Source organism: Melanerpes formicivorus, unplaced genomic scaffold, assembly GCF_026170545.1.
Source record: "Melanerpes formicivorus ecotype bairdi unplaced genomic scaffold, bMelFor1.0.p_v2 SCAF_12, whole genome shotgun sequence".
Classification (NCBI taxonomy): domain Eukaryota; kingdom Metazoa; phylum Chordata; class Aves; order Piciformes; family Picidae; genus Melanerpes; species Melanerpes formicivorus.
The window spans coordinates 16595801-16613659 of record NW_027142364.1 but is presented as its reverse complement, the minus strand read 5'-3'; the positions used below and the strand labels follow the sequence as shown (position 1 = coordinate 16613659).

At 45.0% G+C, this 17859-nt stretch overlaps 1 protein-coding gene across 3 annotated transcripts in view; it reads right to left on the bottom strand.

Annotated features, from left to right (window-relative positions):
- Positions 1-4322: 4322 nt before the first annotated feature.
- The window catches only part of ACSL3 (acyl-CoA synthetase long chain family member 3), a 58537-nt gene continuing 45000 nt past the window's right edge, over positions 4323-17859 (bottom strand). For 2 of the 3 annotated variants that reach the window (XM_068145490.1, XM_068145489.1), the window contains exons 13-16: positions 16396-16587; positions 15001-15115; positions 10318-10475; positions 4323-8747 (exon numbers count right to left, since the gene is read on the bottom strand). In XM_068145490.1, coding sequence (XP_068001591.1) covers positions 8584-8747; positions 10318-10475; positions 15001-15115; positions 16396-16587 — 629 coding nt within the window. In that variant the 3' untranslated portion in view covers positions 4323-8583. The remainder of the gene's footprint in view (positions 8748-10317; positions 10476-15000; positions 15116-16395; positions 16588-17859) is intronic. The other variant, XM_068145491.1, reaches the window with a different exon arrangement.

The following is a 17859-nucleotide window of genomic DNA, read 5'->3' as shown; positions in this document are numbered from 1 at the left end:
AAATCAAAAAGTAAGGGGAGAGGAGTGAAGGGGGGGGGGGGGGGGGGTTGAGAGGTTTGAAGGGGGGAGGGTTGAGAGGTTTGAAGGGGGGGGTTGGGAGGGGAAGAAAAAGGAGTGGAGGGAGGGGAACAAGATACTGAAATGTTTCTCAAGCAGAGCTGGGATGAAAACCAAAGCTGGACTATACAGTGGGCGTACTTTTTTGAAGCCTCTGCTGAAGGTTACCACAGCAGCATCCATCACTGGATGAAGTCACTGTTCATGAGTAAGGAGCCCACAGAACATAACCTAAAGGCTCCCTTACGTCAGAGGGAAAAGCACAATTTGCCTTACTGGGCTTTGGCACAAGTCCTGACTCAGCAGCTGGCTGCACATGGTGACATGGACAGTATCACAGTATAACTAAGGTTGGAAATGACCTCGAGGATTAAGTCCAACCTATCAACACAGACCCCATGACTAGACCATGGCACCAAGTGCCACGTCCAATCCCCTCTTGAACGCCTCCAGGGACGGTGAGTCCACCACCTCCCTGGGCCACACTGCTTTGGATGAGAAAGCACAGCAAGGTTCTGTGATCCTTGCCAGAAAGCCACTATCACTGCACATAACCATGGCAGAGGGCAAAGGAGTGGGCAAAATCCTAGAGAAGAGAGGATTGAGGGTGCATCCATCACTGGTGTTCCTCATGGCGTCACCAACACAGCTGGCTCTGGTAAGACCCTGAAGGTGAAAGGGATACATCACAGGAAACCTGGAGGTACAGCCAGATATGAGGAGAAAAATGGGGACATGGAAGAGAAAACACTATAGGCTTTTAAAAAGAAGTCTCAATTGAACAAAATTAAGAAGTTGGGGAGTAAAGTGTAGCCTCAGTGTGAGGTGGGAAAGGGAACATGAAACAGTGTCAAGTCTGTGGGCTCAAACCAACCTTTTAAGGAGGGCTTGCTGGGTTAAGTCTGTACAGGAATCTGCATATCACAGTGGGCTAGAAATTTCTAGCAGGACAAAGCTGTTCTGAGTACTGCTGGAGCTTTCTTGAAAAAAGTAAATAAACAAAGACAGGCAGATGGAAATAATTATGATCTGAATGCCTGGGATTGTTGGAGTGTGGTTTGCAATTGTCCCAGATTGACCTGGGCTCTAAGAACCTAAAGCTACAAAAAGGAAGTAAATTCACTCCTGGCGTAAGCAGGTGGGAGGCTCCTGGGCTCTCAACCCCCAGCAGGGCCTCTGAGGTAAGGCTGATCTCCCAGAGCATACCTTGCTCCCTGCACAGGGGTAAAGCCAAACCTGGGGGGCTCTAGCAGGTATCACAAAAGTTCTTGGGGAGCTGGGGGGTCCTCAGAGCTATGCCCCTCCTGCTCCTACCTGCTGGTCATACCTGGAACAGCAGCAAGAAGTCATCTACCTTCAGCTGCACCCAAAATTAAACAGCTAACAACAAGAGTTTTCAAAGAACACCATGAAAATTCAAGGAGAAAAATCCCATGTTGCCGGTTTCTCATCCAAAGCAGTCAGACCATGCTGCCCATCACTGTGGCTGCTGTCACTAATGACACCAGTCCCAAACAATCACCTGAGACATGAGTGGTTGTGTACAGCACTTCCACAAAGTCAGAGCTGCTGTCAGGTGATGAGGATCTGAAACACAGAGAGAACCAGACACAGACTTGATGGCTCAGAGCTTGTGGTGATTGCTCTTGGGGTGGTTGGGGTTTTTTCCCCACAATAAAGCACAGCTGTTCTGCTCCAGGTCCACATTCATACCTGAAGCCAGCGGTGCCACCAGCTCTGAGGAGAACCACATTTTTGAGTACCCATGAAACTCAGCCCAGGCTCAGCATCCCCCCATCCAGGCATCTCCCTGCACTTGCCAGAGATAGCCCTGCCCCACGCCACAACCAGGTCACCACACAAGTCCTTGAGCAGGGACAGAGACACGCCAGGGGTCCCAAAGCACATGCCCAGCAGATGAAAGCAGACAGACTTCTCTAGTATTCAAAGTATCTCAGCTTGTTCCCTAAGGAAAAGAACTGAGATAAAATATGTTTCTTAGAACCATGGAATGGTTTGAGTCAGAAGGTCCCTTTAAAGTTCATCCAGTCCAACTCCCTTGCAGTCAGCAGGGACACCTTCAACTAGATCAAGTTGCTCAGAGCCTCAGCTGATCTGGCCTGGAAAGTTTCCAGGGATGGGGAACCTGCCACCTCTCTGGGCAACCTGGGCCAGTGTCTCACTACTCTGTGTAAAAAATGTCTTTTAGTTTAAAACCATCACTCCTTGACCTGTTGCAGCAGGAACATTAATTTCTTGCTGAGCATTCATTTCCCACCACAGCATTTGAGCATGTGGCAGTCCTTCAGCTTGCTTAGCAGGGACCTGGATAAAGAGAGCAGAGCTGGCATCATCACACCTTGGCATGCTGGCCCAGGAGCAGGACAAGCCTCTACCCAGCCAAGCCAGAGTTCTCTATCCCTGTCTGCTCCTGCTGAACACCACATTTCAACCAGGGAAGTGATAAAGCCAGGCTGCCCTCTACTTGCTGTGCCCCAGTTCACATATTACAAAGAAAATAAAGTGGAAAAGAACATGCAGAGTATCATGGCATTCCTTTGGTCCCACTCCCCACCCCAGCCAGCCAGACACAGGGCAAGGGGGTGAGCAAGTCACGGGTAAAAAAAGACAGGCTGGTTCTTTACTCTGCAAAGATGTGCAAGACCTTCAGTGACAAGTGTCTGAAACTACTCCTTCACTTCAGCAGAGAAAATATTTCCCAGTGTTCTGCAAAGTGCAAGCTGCCTGCTGCCTCCAGCCCCTGCATCTTCATCCCACCCAGACAGGCATGGGCACATGCCCATCAGCATCAGCCCAGGCCCTAAAGTTCAGCATCTACTATCCCCAGATGAAAACGTTCTGGGAACATTCATTGATGTCCCAGTTGTCACTGGCACCTCAGAAGACAGGTGAAAACTACTCAACACTTTCATACCCAAAAAGTAGAACAGGTACAGTCATGGAAGCGCAGCAGAGGTGTTTCCTGTAGCGGAAAACCAGATGACCAGTGTCCCTACATTCATCCAGAAACCATCACCTTTTGAAATTATAGCTTCAAAGACCCAGGCTGGCTCAATTCCTGCGACTACCAGGTATCTCTCTTACTCCTGAACTGGCCAGCCTCACCCATCAGGGTGGCTATGAACCATTTCAGATAGATAAACTCACTACTCACAATACTAACATATGGAAAACTACACACACCCCCCCCCCACCAACTTCCACCTAAACACAAGGAGAAAAACTTACTTGCTGTGAGAGTGTTGGAGCCCTGGACCACGCTGCCCAGAAAGGTTGTGGAGTTTCCTTCTCTTAAGAGATTGCAAACCCACCTGGATGTCATCCAGGGCAACCTGCTCTGGGTGACCCTGCTTGAGCAGGGGGGTTGGACTAGATGACTTGTGACCCCCATCATATTGGGGTTCCTTGGGTATCTGTAGAGCACCAAAAGCTGAGCAAGCAGTCAGCCAGAGCTTTCCCTACCTACAAAGCACATTAGTACAGAAATATTCTCATGATGCTGAACACAAGCAGTGCAGGGACAGAACCTTTCTGCCCCTGTACACTGCACTGGTTAGGCCACACCTTGAGTACTGTGTCCAGTTCTGGGGCCCTCAGTTTAGGAAGGAGGTTGACTTGCTGGAGCGTGTCCAGAAAAGGGCAACGAAGTTGGTGAGGAGTTTGGAACACAAGCCCTATGAGGAGAGGCTGAGGGAGCTGGGGTTGCTTAGCCTGGAGAAGAGGAGACTCAGGGGTGACCTTACTGCTCTCTACAACTACCTGAAGGGAGGTTGTAGACAGGTGGGGGCTGGTCTCTTCTCCCAGGCAACCAGGGCTGGAACAAGAGGACACAGTCTCAAGCTGCACCAGGAGAGGTTTAGGCTGGATGTTAGGAAGAAATTCTTCATAGAGAGTGATTGCCCATTGGAATGGGCTGCCTGGGGAGGTGGTGGAGTCACCATCCCTGGAGGTGTTTGAGACTTGATAGGGTGCTTGGTTGCATGGTTTAGTTGGTTAGGTGGTGTTGGATGATAGGTTGGACATGATGATCTTGAAGGTCTCTTCCAACCTGGTTTATTCTATTCTAACACCAAAGGCTCCCAGCACCGTGAGGAAGAGAGCAAAGTGAAAGGGTAGGTGCACCCCTAAATAGGTTTTGCTGCTAAAAGGACATTTTGAACACTAGAGGCCCTTCTGAAACAGCCAGATGCTCAGTGAGTGGCAGTTCAAATCTCGTTTACAACCACAAATGATCGAGGCTCAGATACAAATGTGTGAAATTAACTTTATTTTTTTTTGAAACATGATATCCAATTACAAATAAATAATCCATACAACAGAAGTCAACTGAGGATATACAAATGTTCAGGCAGTTCATAGTGACGACCAAGAGCACACTGACAAGGAGTTTAGGTTAAATACCCCATGACACCAACACGCAACCGGTCCTTCCAGTTGCTGTTTGGGCCTGGTCCAAGGTGTACCCAAGACTGTTCCACTTCCTGGTAGAGAGATGCTTTGTACCGAGTCCAAAGGTGTTCAAACATCACATGAATAAACATTTCAAAAAGCTGCCTGGAGTCAGCTAAATGTAGTTTTTAGCAGGGAATAAAAGCTCATGAAATCTGAGCAGGAAAAAGGTTATTGTGAAGGAGTCTTCATCCTACAGCGACTTCTGCCTGAACTTACAAGCTTTGCAAGATGTTTTTAATGCGTGGCTTAGACTCCATACCCTCTTCTGCATCCTACCTGTACACCCAGGAAGATGTAGGGAAGCATGATGCTCTTCATTTCAGTTGCACATTGCTTTCTGCTTTCATTTCAGCAAAGTATTTCCCTTCCAAGATGTGGCTTCCCCCTGAGGTATGGTCCTGCTACAGCAGTTCATGCATGAGCAGCATCACTAAATTAGCCCAATCTTTTCTGACAGGTATTTTTCCATCTCCTAACCTACTCCAGAAGTGCTGTTCTCCGCAAAGAACACTTACAACATCTTGATGGAATTGAGTCTGAAGCCCTGGAATATGTGTAGGAAGGTTTGTTTTAAAAGGAGACTCAACAGCTGCCTTGGAATGTCTTGGTCAGTCCTTTATTGTAATGAGCAAGTTCTCACAACAGAATCAGCAGTTCTATTTCCAATGATTCAGGGTCCTGGGAAATCTGTATTTACAAAAGCTTTGTCACAAATCCCCCCCCCCCTTTTGGGTGAGGTATCTGCTTCTTGTTCTTTATGTGAGCCCAGAAGGACCCTTTTGGAAAGTTACAGCTCTTCCCATCACAGAATTCCCCACATGATGAGTATTACCCCCAACCACACACTTCGCACTTACAGCTGTCCCCAGCTTTTGGGGCACAACCAACACATCCCAGCAGTGACTTTTGTCCTGTATCTATTCTCTTAAAAACCCTCCCTTTTGGGTGAGGTATTTGCTCCTTAGTATGCACCTAGAAAGACTCTTAAAAAACTCATGTCTCTTTCCATCACAAAATTCCCCAGGTGATGCTACACGCACTCCTGATTTACACCTGTCCACAGCCTCTGCGACACAACCAACGCTTCCCAGCAGGGACTTCTGTCCTCCTTGTTTCACTAGGCATGGGAAGACACACAAAGCAAGGGGAGAGACCAGGTAATAAATTCCTGGCTGGACTGTAGTGCATCTATGCAGGGTTTCAGACTCCCCTAAGCTTTGTCTTTCTTCTCAGCACTGCAAGAGCGCAGAGGGAGAACATGGAGGCAACCGAAAGGATCTGCCAGGCAGATTCCTAGAGCAAGGAAACCCAACCTCTGAACAGCAGCTGGGACTCACTGTCCCATCACAGCCTCGATTAATGAGGTCAGTAAGAAATGTGGGCACCCATGGAAGCAGTGGCCTCAAGAGGACATGGAAGTACTCAAAACCTACCATCATTAAAGTCTGCCTTTCGTGATAAGCCAAAAGAAACCCCAGACTCGTCACAAGTGTTCGAAACTCACACAAGTGTTTTAAAAGTCTTTCTGTCTCCAGCACTGAGACTAAAAAACGAACAAACTGCTTTATATTCACATTCTGTAGAAGAAATAAATGTCCACAAGGAATTTGATGCCTAAAGGAGGAGGAACTGTACAGAAGGATGCCCACTTCCCATATAAAAAAAGCCTGAACTGCAAAAATCGAATGCACAGTTTGCTTCTGCAACCCAATCTGGCGACTGGATCAGAAGAAAAAATGAAAACTACCATTTCCAAATGCATTTTTTCAAAGCTTAATTTCTGCCACCTAGCCAAGAGGATTTAAGCCCTCAGTGGAAAAAAATTACAAGCTTCGGATTCCCTCCAAATTAAGCAAAAGCAGATTTATTGCCTTCAATCTGCTGCACAACTGATACACAAAGTATGTCAGCAATTCATTAACTTTGCATGAAAAAAATCACCAAAAAATAGCTGAACCATGCACACCCTGTGCTGAGTGCTGACTGTTTAAGAACCTGTTGATGGAGTGTAGATACATTTAATGATCAATAACATCTGCCAGAGGGTGTAACACCTCCCCACAGACCTGGCAATTTTCACATTCTTCCCTCATTTTCCGACATTAATCTTACCATTATTTGCCAGAAAGCTTTCATTTCAGAATTAGGCATCTGAAGGCGTTAACCTCATCGTTTTCTTTCTGCTGCTTGTATTTCCACTGGACTAGTTACACCAAAAAGTCACCAAACAGTACCAGTTTGTCACAGACAGCAGGAGGAGAAATCCAGGAGTTGTGGGAGAGACAGTAACGTAACAGAACACACAGACCAAACCTGTCCAGCACGTCAACACTAAAGTCCAGAGAACCTACATGGTAACTTGCAACCCCCATGAAACTGGCTTCTATAATCAATGGGAAGAGTTAAATAAAATAGCATTCCAGTTTTTCTTCTTTAAATGAGAATTTGCCCCACATCTCCCCAAACTCCCACGTCAGGAGGGGAAGCAGAAGGAACTCCCTCCCCGGACAAAGCTCCTCCTTCAGAACCACCAACTGCTGCCACAGCAGAGTAAGTTCTGCTCACATCAAGACCTTGATTTTTACTACTGCAAGTAAATGACACAGGAAAGAGAAATCCCCAGATTAAAGCCATTTTAATATGTGCTCCATCATCACAATGTTGACTAGTGTATGCCTTTTCACATTCTCCTGTAACCCTGATTAAAATATTCTTTCTAGAATTCTTCTGAAAATAAAGTTTTTATCTGCAATCTAAATCTTCTCACCGAGGGAGAAAAGATTCCCCAGAGCTCTTCAGACGACATTCGTGTTCCTATCACAAACTAGAGACTCACACTCCATCCCCAGGCAAGAGCTGGGTGCAACAAACCAAGCAACATAAATAACTCTGGCTGAGAAATGCCTCAAATCTCTTTGCTTTTAAAGCAAAACAGTTCTAAAGGAAAGCATGAAAGGGAGATTTTTAATGGCACAAAGGGCAGCTAGGCACTGTGTGAGCTGAGAACATAACTGTCATTATGACTTTAAAAATCCCCCCCCAGTACAATTTGGGTTGCAGCTAGGGCAGAACAGGGGTCTTGCCAGACTCTCACCACCACCAAAAGAGCAAACCTGGTGGAACATCCAAATTCAATGAGAAAAACCCAAAGTTGTTGGAGTCCCTCTGCCAAAAGGGCGCTGTCAGACTTAAAAGTGTTAAGTGAAATCAATGCTGAGTGTTCGCATCAGCTCTAGGCAACTCAACTACTGGATGAAACGGTTGTGAGCTAGTTAAAGTTTGAGCAATGATTTTTAGGTTCCACATCTGCTGTGTTAATGGTATCCTTTGTATTAAGCTTTAACTAACACCTTCAAGAGCACCTGTCTTTATGCAGAGCTGTGCCACAACTGGCTTTCTGTTCCCACATCCCACATCAAAGCAAGCATTAGGCACAAACTGACAGCGGATCACACAAGCTGTAACGCCAAACGTTGTCCCTTGGATTCACACAGAGAAACAGCACAGCAGCAAAAATCCTGGTCCTCTGATCCACAAGGATCTCCTTACAAGTGTTTTCAGAATGTCATCACATCAATACCTTCTTACCATTAAATAATTAGGTTTAAAAAAAAGGCCCCCAGTATAACCACTTCTGACATAGCCGAGTTCTCTCTCTCTGTACATCCAAATGTTCAGAGATACAAATGAAAACGTTGTACAGGATTTATAAATGTTGAAAAACTTGAGGCTTCAGAGTTGTGGTTTTTCCAAAAAGACTCAGGGAAAGTCCACAGGCTGAGAAGGCAGCAGAGAAAACTGGGAGGGGGGAGGAAGGAGTGGAGTGGGGGGTGGGAAAAAGGAGACAAAAGACAAATTTGCTGCCAGGTTTTACTAAACTCGCCGGTGGTCGTGGTGATGTCGGCCGAAAGAAGAGCTGGAGCTGCAAATGAGAAAGGGTGGGATGTGTGTGTGGCTCCCAAGTGTTGAGACAGGCAATTCAAGTATTTCCTAGTTGATCCAAGCTCACTGTAGCCAAGTGGTGCGGGAGGAAACCCAGCAGCCAGCAGGGGACTATTTGACGGTTTTGCCGTACATGCGGTCAATGTCCGTCTGATAGTACGCCGTCAGCTCTTTGCGCTTCAGCTTGAACGCGTCCGTCACCAGACCAGTCTCAGGGGTCCACGGATCCGGGCTCAAACGGATCTTTACCGGTATCTCAAACTTCTCCAGGTTAGCTGTGGAAAGAAACATCGTCAGCACACAACGGCAACAGAACCGTTCCTCTGCGGTTAAGCACAACAGGAGGAACCATATTCCCCTCACTGAGGAACATGGTACGTGCATGCAGAAGTGCTCCTCCAACTCCCCCCGTGGCCAGCTCTGAAAAGCAGCGTTGTCAGCAGGAGAGTGACAGCAGCCACCAGCTCCCCAGTTCCCCCAGAAATACTGAAATACACTTCAGTTGTTCAGGCACCAGTGCTGATCCCTAACTTGGGAAAATTATACAGAAATTACACAGCATTAACCAGGTTGGAAAAGACCTTTGAGCTCATCAAGTCCAACCTACCACCCAACACCATCTCATCAACTAAACCATGGCACTAAGTTCCTCAACCAATCTCTTTTTAAACACTTCCAGTGATAGTGATTCCACCAGCTCCCTGGGCAGCCCATTCTAATGCCCAATCCCCCTTTCTGCGAGGAAAAGCCTCAGTGACAGTAGCAGAATCAGAGAATCCCAGCATGGCAGGGATTGAAGGGGCCTCTAAGGATCTCCCAGTCCAACCTCCCTGCTAAAGCAGGGTCATGCAGAGCAGATGGCACAAGAAGAGGGCAGACATTATTATGAAAGACCAATAAAAATACCACTGTGCCACTGTAACTCTGCACCAGAACTGCTGAATAAGCTATGAGCAATTGGCATGAAGAAGATTAGAATTACATCTGAAGGGAAGTGTAATAGACACTGAAAAATGCAGTCATTCAGATGCAGGTCATCGTGAGTTGGGAGAGCCTCTAGCACCAAACTCTTATTGCAGCCATGCAGGTGAGACCATGCAATACCCAAAATGTACCTACAGATGACCCACGTTCTTCTGAACCAGCAGTGAAGGCCAGTAAGATATAATCAGGACATGATAAAGAGCATCTGACAAACACACACACATATACAGGGCCACAAAAATGCTCTGAGGACTGGAATCTCTCTGCTGTGAGGACAGAGAACCAAGGTTGTTCAGCCTGGAGAAGAGAAGGCTCTGGGAGAGCTTTCACTACTTACAGGGGGCCTATAGGAAAGTTGAGGACAATCTTTGAAACAAGGCTTGTTGTGACATGACAAGGGCTGATAGTTCTAAACTAGAGAGAACCAAGAAATATTTTACACTGAGGGTGATGAGACACTGACTCATCTTGCCCAGAGAAATGGTAGATGCCCCATCCCTCAAAACACTGCAGGTCAGGTTGTTAAGGGCCCTGAGCAGCCTGCTCTGGCTGAAGAGGTCCCTGCTGACTGCAGGGGTTGGACTAGATGACCTTTAAAGGTTCCTTCCAACCCAAACCATTCCATGATTCTGTATTCTTTCCTCAGATACTGGGCACAGTAAAAACCAACCAAAGAAAGAAGTTACATGAACCAAAAGGACTGACCCAACTGACGTTTGGTGTTGGAGTGTTTTTGTATGGAAGTTTCACTTCATGTTGCACGACATACGCGTGCTCAGGAACACACTTTTAGGGCCTGTGCTTATCTGTTTCACACCTATTACAGTCCACAAGGTTTAGTCTACCCACCCAGCTACTCACCTGCCATGGCAGCCTCAGCCAGCACCTTCAGTACCTCTTTCTCCATCTCAGGACTGTTACAGATCTCTTCCCAAGTTCCTTTAAATCCTTTCTTTCGAGCCAGTTCTGCAAGCTCCTTTTGATTTGGCACAACAAATCCAATGACATAAGAATGGAAACTGAGAAGCACAGTGTACTTTAGTATGAATTCTGTACAGTTCAAGCTTCCAAAAACAACATTTCATTTTGGGTCACATACAGAGATATTGCTCTTAACAATTGGCTTTTGTTCACCTGATCATCTCTCTGCAACAGGACACAAATTACCTTTTTTTGCCTGCTTAGAAGTAAGTAGAAAGAGAAGCAACTTACCTTACACAGCAAGGGGATTGCTTCAAGGTGTGCTGTCCATATGCATATTCCACTGTGTCTCAAGCTCAAAGCTTTGGGGAAGCAGCACCCATACGATGTCAATTCGCCCTGCCTCTCCTCATCTTTTGCATCCCGGTATGAAGGCTGGTGTGTGGCTTCCCTACCTCAGATTCCTCTCAACTGCAGAATCCAGTTATACTGTAGAGGAGTAGAGGACTGCAGTGAAGAGGGGTTGGAGAGCAGGTTGTGGAATGAGCATATGCACAACACATCTCAAAGAACGCCTGCTTCTGTAAGGGAAGTGACTTCTCTTTTCTTTCAAGTGATTGTCCATACGCTCACTCTACTGTTGGCAACGTTTGTCTGCTCCTGGTATGCCAAGAACACATGAAACTCTGACCTCAAAGTCTTTGGAAAACACTGGATTGTGATTTGCCCTGAAACTGGTATTCAAGACTTTTCAGATGGTGTAAAGGAAGAATGAGAACAGACCTTCCATGTTCTAACAAAGCGTTTCACAGAACTGGAGTGCTAAAAGCCATCTCTGAAGATCATCTGATTCATTCCCCTGCCCTGAAGCAGGGTCAGCTGCATCTAACAGATGTCTGTCTAACATGCTCTTAAACGTCACACAGACACTAGTCACAGAATCCCAGCATAGTAGGGGTTGGAAGTGACTTCTGGCAATCATCTAAAGCAGGGTGCTTTAGAGCAGGTTGCCCAAGTTCCACTGTCCAGGCTGGTTTGCAATCTCTCCAGAGAAGGAGACTCCACAGCCTCCGTGGGTAGCCTGCTCCAGTGCCTCAACACCCTCACAGGAAAGTCTTCCTCATGATGAAATGAAACTTTCTGAGGTCCAGTTTCTGCCTGTTACCAGGCACCACTGAAAAGTCTGGCCCCATCCTCTTGCCCCCTGCCCTTTAGCTATTGATAAGCATTGATAAGATCATCTCCTCAGTCTTCTCTTCTTCAGGCTAAACAGCCCTAGGTCTCTCAGCAACATTTTCTCCTCAGAGAGATGTTCCAATTCCCTCCTCATCTTTGTAGCCTCTGCTGGACTCTGTCCAGTAGCTCCCTGTCTCGCTTGAACTGGGAAGCCCAGAACTGGATACAATACTCCAGATGTTGTCTCACTAAGGCACAGAACAGAGGGGGAGGAGAATATCCTTTGACCTGCTTCAATATTCTTAACATCTTAAGCGTTCCAGATGGCTGTCCCTGACTCTTCCTCTCTGCAATTTATATCAGATGTATTTTCATACAGTTGATGGTATTTTCAACAGTTAGATGGATCTCTCCTTTTCACACAAGCTATTACACTCATTCACAGACTAATTTTGCCCTGCCCCTTTTCACCTTTCTACTACTCTTCCTTCCTTCAGTTTCTCTAGGAATTTAAGCAATGTACTTTCCTTCTAAGTCATGCATCACAGATCTCTGCTCAGACATTTCTGTTTTCCTCCTGAACTCTTTTCAAGATGTCCAGCTTCCCTGAAGCACTGCATGTGGAACTCATGCTTTAATCCTTGGTAGAGCAACAAGATCACTGTACACATTGCAGGCTGTATACCTGATTATATATCTGATATTTAGCCTCCTGTAATGGCACAGCACTTGTTGACTCGTGTCAGTTCCTACAGAACTACTAGCTGGAGGTCCTCATCCTGGATTTCTGCAGTTACCAAGGTGTAAGCATAATTTCCATTTCCCTTCTTTAAATTGCTGCTGTTTTCAGGCAAATCTCCATCTAGGTAAAAGCTTGCTCTGAATTCTAATGTCGTGTTCCAACTTTCGCTGCTTTCTTTCACCAGCCAAATTATTAAAGCAAAATAAAGAACCTTGAGCCTGGAATGGAGATTACTTTAAGTTATGCTTTAAAAGGTCTCCAAGAGAATTTAAAAATACTAACTCTAAATGCCCTTTTGGTTACTGTACATTGCCATTTTCTCCTTTAGAACTATCATAGGCATCTGGCAGAAGCTCTGAAGCCTGCACAAAAGTCCACTGCAAACACAGGCCTGCTGGCTGACTCACAGTTGTTCTCATTTTTCTCTAAGGCTGTACTTACAGAAACACTTTAGATGAACCTCAGTATTATTCACTGCTTGGACCTCATCTTCCATCTTTGCCTCTCTGATTATTTTACACTCAAGCTAAACTCTGCTGAACCCTTGTAAGCTCTCTTACTTGTATGTGTTATGTATGAAGGCATCCAGAACACAAAGTTCCTTTGGCACTTTCATCCCTGGTTCCTGTAGTCTTCTGACCTGTTTAAGGTCATGTCTAGCAACATCTCTGATGTCTCCAGGAACAAACAACATACAGAAGTGATCAGTTGGGTGGGTGAGCCTCAGACTTGCAGTTCATCTAAAATTCAGCCTCTTGAGTAGAAGCATACTTCCCACCAGACAAAGGATTTACCAACTATGCTTTTGCCTGGAAAGAGCACCTTGGAGTTCACAGCTCATGGAACACTTAACTTTTCATTCTGTACCACTAAGTCAAATCTTCACTTGTTGCAGTTCAAACACTAAAGCACCATTTGTCTTGAGCAGTATCCTGAAGACTACACATCATCTCTCTGGAGCAGCTGCTTGCCTGTTCACTACTGCTCCTTCTGCAGATCTTTTAAATTTGCCAGCTCTTCAAGCTTGGAGGCCACAACCACAGCACAAAGGATGCAATTTCCAGAATGTGGTCCTCAGGACCTCCTTAGTCATCTCCTTCATGCCAAGAGATTTTGCTGAAACATCTCTCCACACCAAACATTCTCATTCCCTTGCTGTGCTGGAGATTCTACCCAAGCAGAGACAGAACAACTACAAATGAAGGATTCATCTTGCATATGAGATCAACCAGGCAAAGGATAAGGAGAGACAGGATCTAAGAGAAGTTAGAGGCACTACTAACAAGAAGCTTTTGAGCTCTCATTACTGAGGTAAGTGCATACCCACAATGAAATGTGCATATGGACAACCATTCAGAGAATCTGTATTGCATGGCTGCTTATGCCAAATTACACATAAAAGTATTATGAAGAAATATAGCAGCTGGGGGGGGGGGAAGAAAAGAAAAAGAAGCAACACAGTTTAGAAGGTACTTGGGCTCTGTTTATAAATTACCTTTAAATGACCTGTTTTTCAGTAACAGACAAGACAAAGTCTAACAGCCAAATGCCTGGCTGATAGGCACTTCAGCCTCCAATGCTACCTTGACTTGGTTGAAATGAATGTAGAATCTGATGCTACAGTTCCAGTATTGAACTTCAAACCCAGAGCAGCAAAAGCACCAACTGCAGGAGCCACTTTCTCCACAGATGATATAGAGCATGTTCAGAACAGGCACATAACAGCAGGCAGGCAAAGCAAGTGAACATGAGATTCACTCAACAGGTCAAAACCACTTCTCAGCAGTGATAAGCCCAATGCATGGTACCCCAATGATCCAAAAATGTCAAAATCAAACTTAGAGGACTACTACCATTAGCTAACATCAAAAAAAATAACACAGAGAACCAGGTGAACAAACCAAAAGTTAATTTTCTTGGTATTACCACTGAGCAATTCTCTGGTATGCTTGTCCTGGCCTCTTTCAACCAGTTATCAAGTGGGGAACATTTCTGTTTATTCAGAAGCTCCAAAACTCCTTTCCAAGCATCAAAATGACACCAGGAAACACCCTGAAGTATATGTACATCTCCAAGCTTCCATAATGCACAGGTAGAAACTTAAGACATGTTTTAGCCTTCAGATGCCCAATTCAGTAGTACATGTAGAAAGCAAACAGAAAGGACATTGGACCATCATTTATTAATCGGAGGGTTGCAGAGTTTTTAGTTTTCACTCAATCTTCAAGGGGTCTGCTGGTTAAAGGGCTTGAAGTATTCTTAATGCACAAGCCAGTTTCTGGGCTGGTATTTTTTTTCCTCCTAATCTTCCTCTGAAGTACAGCAGCACTTCTTCAGAAGAACAGACTACAGCTAAATATGGCAAGGAACAAGGTGTCCTGGGGAGTCTACAGGTAATAGTGACTAAAATGCTTGAGTGATGTCTGTTACGAATGCAGGCAGAACTTAGCTGCTCTTCAGATTGGGGAAAAGGGAATGAGAGAGACTCATTCTTGGCATTTTCCAATGAATGACTTACAGCAATAGGAAAAGAAAACTAAATCCACTCTTTTCAGATGGTTTAGTTTTGCCAGAAAAAGTTAATCCATTGTATTCTAAGTAAAAGCCTTTTAAAATCTCACACATTGAGCAGCAAAAAGCTTCTGCTCGCAGCTTCAGTAGGACAGAGAGAACAAAGCCATAACCAAGTGTCAGCTGCCTCTTACCTGCTTGCATATGCACAAATGTTATCTACCAGAGGAAGATTCTTCAGAGCTGCTTCCACTTTGCCCAGAGAAACGTATTCTCCTGCCTGAAGTTTTACAAGATCTTTTTTACGATCTATTGAGGCAAAAGCAGGAATTAAACATGAACTGCAGAAGACAACACTACAGACACTGACCTCACATTTCTCTGAAATGTGTGTGCATGAACTCCAAAAGCTAAGCTGAGTCCTCTTTGGTGCTTCTGGGAACCATTTAGTAACAGGTTTGCAGATTCATAGATGCATAGAATGCTGGATTGGAAGGGACCTCAAGAATCATCTAGTCCAACTGTTCAGGGTAAGAATGTACTTCAAGTAAGATGGCCTAGCACCCCATCAAGCTGGCCTTTGAAACTGTCTAATGTAGGGGAATCCACCACCTCCCTTGGGAGTTTATTCCAATGTCCAATAGTTTGAACAGTGAAAAAAATTTTCTGGCATCCAGTCTGAATCTCCCCAGTAGCAACTCGTGCCCATTACCACTTGCCTTTACCATGGGACTCTTTGTAAAGAGGAAGACTCCTCCTCTTTGATAGCTGCCCTTCATGTATTTGCACATGGTTATGAGGTCTCCCCTAAGCCTTCTCTTCTCAAGGGTGAAAAACCCCAGATACTGCATTTTATCACTCTGCCCCTCACATCAACACAAGACACATTTCAACCCTGTGTGTTTTCTGCCTTTAGAACAGCCTCTCCTACACAACTGCACTGCTGAGGGAATAGGAGACCATCAGGAGTTATAAAAAGCCTGAGTGTGGCTACAAGCACACATTTTGTGCTGTCTGATCCAAATCTAAGGCAGGAAACACAGCATTTGGTGACATTTTATTACTTATTCCCAGGCTAAACCCTTATTTGAAGAGCAACTGTCCATCTGTTATGTGGAAACAACAGGAACCAGAAATTAAACCCAAATCACTTGAGGTTATTATATGCAGAGGTGCCCTTCCCACCCAGCTGCAAAGCCAGGACTCCCTCTCCTTTGCTGTACATCTTCATGATGCTTTGTGCAACCAGGCAAGGTGTTTTTGTAGCTATCTGACCTGCTGGCTCAACTGCAGTGGGACCTAAAATTCTTCTCATACAATAAACCAACTAAACTTAGTTTTCAGGATTGAAGAGCACCCTGACTCACCTAATGACCTTAACACTGCTTTTAAATGCTAAAATGTAAATGTTAAGACAATGCAGTTTAAAAATTAGCTTTCAAAACACATAATCAAGCTTATGTGAACACATCAGAATTTCCCTGGGATCCATGGAAGGCTTTTGACTCCATGCCAAGATTTCAGTTAATTACAGTATTCAGCAGTCCTGACAAAATTAATTGTATGTTGACCTGAATTTATTAACTCACCAATAATTTTCAGACATCCATCATGCTGAAACTCTCCAATGTCTCCAGTGTGGAGCCACCTCTGCCCATTCTCATCAACAGTGAAATCCTGTTTGGTTCGAACTTCATTCTTGTAGTAGCCCACTGTCACATTTGGCCCTCCAATAAGAATCTCACCTCTAGGATATGGTTTATCAGTGTTGTAATATCCACCTAAAAGTACAGGATTTATTAATAAAAGCTAAAAATTTATTCCAAAGCAAGAGTTCCTATAACTTCTACCATTTAAATATAAACACTTCAGGTTAAGTCCCTTACCAAAGTTAAATAGGAGAAGGGATGGTTCACAGAATCACAGGTGAGGGTTGGAAGGAACCTCTGGAGATCACCTAAGCCAAATTGCCCTGCTGAACCAGCATAACCCACAGCAGCTTGTCCAGGATCACAGTGTCCAGATGGGCTTGGAATCTCTCCATAGAAGGAGAATCCACAACCTCAGCCTGGTCCAGTGCTCTACCACACTCATAAGAAAGAAGCTCTCCCTTACAATCAGATGGAACCTCCTGGGTTCCAGACTGTGCCCATTGCCCCTTGTCCTGTCACTGAGCTCCACTGGAAAGAGTCTGACCCCACACCCTCTAGATATTGATCAGCACTGAGAAAAATCCCTTTCTCAGTCTTCTGTTCTGCAGGCTAAACAGCCCCAGGCCTCTCAGCCTTTCCTTGTCAGAGAGATGCTCCAGTCCCTTCATGAACTTTGTAACATCCACTGGACTCTCTCCACCAGTTCCCTGTCTCTCTTGAACTGGGGAGGCCAGAATTGGACACAATATTTCATATGATGTTTTACTAGGGCAGACAATAGAGGGGGGAGAAGAACCTCCCTCAACCTGCTGGCCACACACTTCTCAATGCCCCCCAGAGTACCACTGGCTATGAAGGCATGTTGCCAGCTCAGGGGGAACTCCTCCCAGGGGTTTCAATTCTTGTCAGCACATAAACAGCTATTTAACAGGTGTGTTTGCAAACATTCACACACATGCAGAGGGCAAAAGCCACCTCTCTGCAGTCTTTCTGCCAGGACTTACAGACTCCATCAATTTCATACCAGCCCCAACAGGAAAAAGCAAACACCAAACAAAACCAAAACAACAACAACAACAAAAATAACCAACAAACCCACCACAAAACAAAACTAAACCCCACAAATTGCACTTCATATTTTAGGAAAGAAAAAAACCCCAATGTTATAATGTTTCACCTTAGCCCAAAACACCTTGAAGTGTTATAGTCTTCTGTCCTGTAATATGGCAACAGGGAATCACCTAAATACATTTCAAACTTCATTATGTATATCTAAAGTATATTTGATTTAGCATCCATTAAGCTTCCATCCCACATGTCACTTTAAAAATAAAATTATTAATAGCATTATGAGGACTATTTTAAAGCCATTTCTTAATGGCACCAGAAAGTAGTGCACAT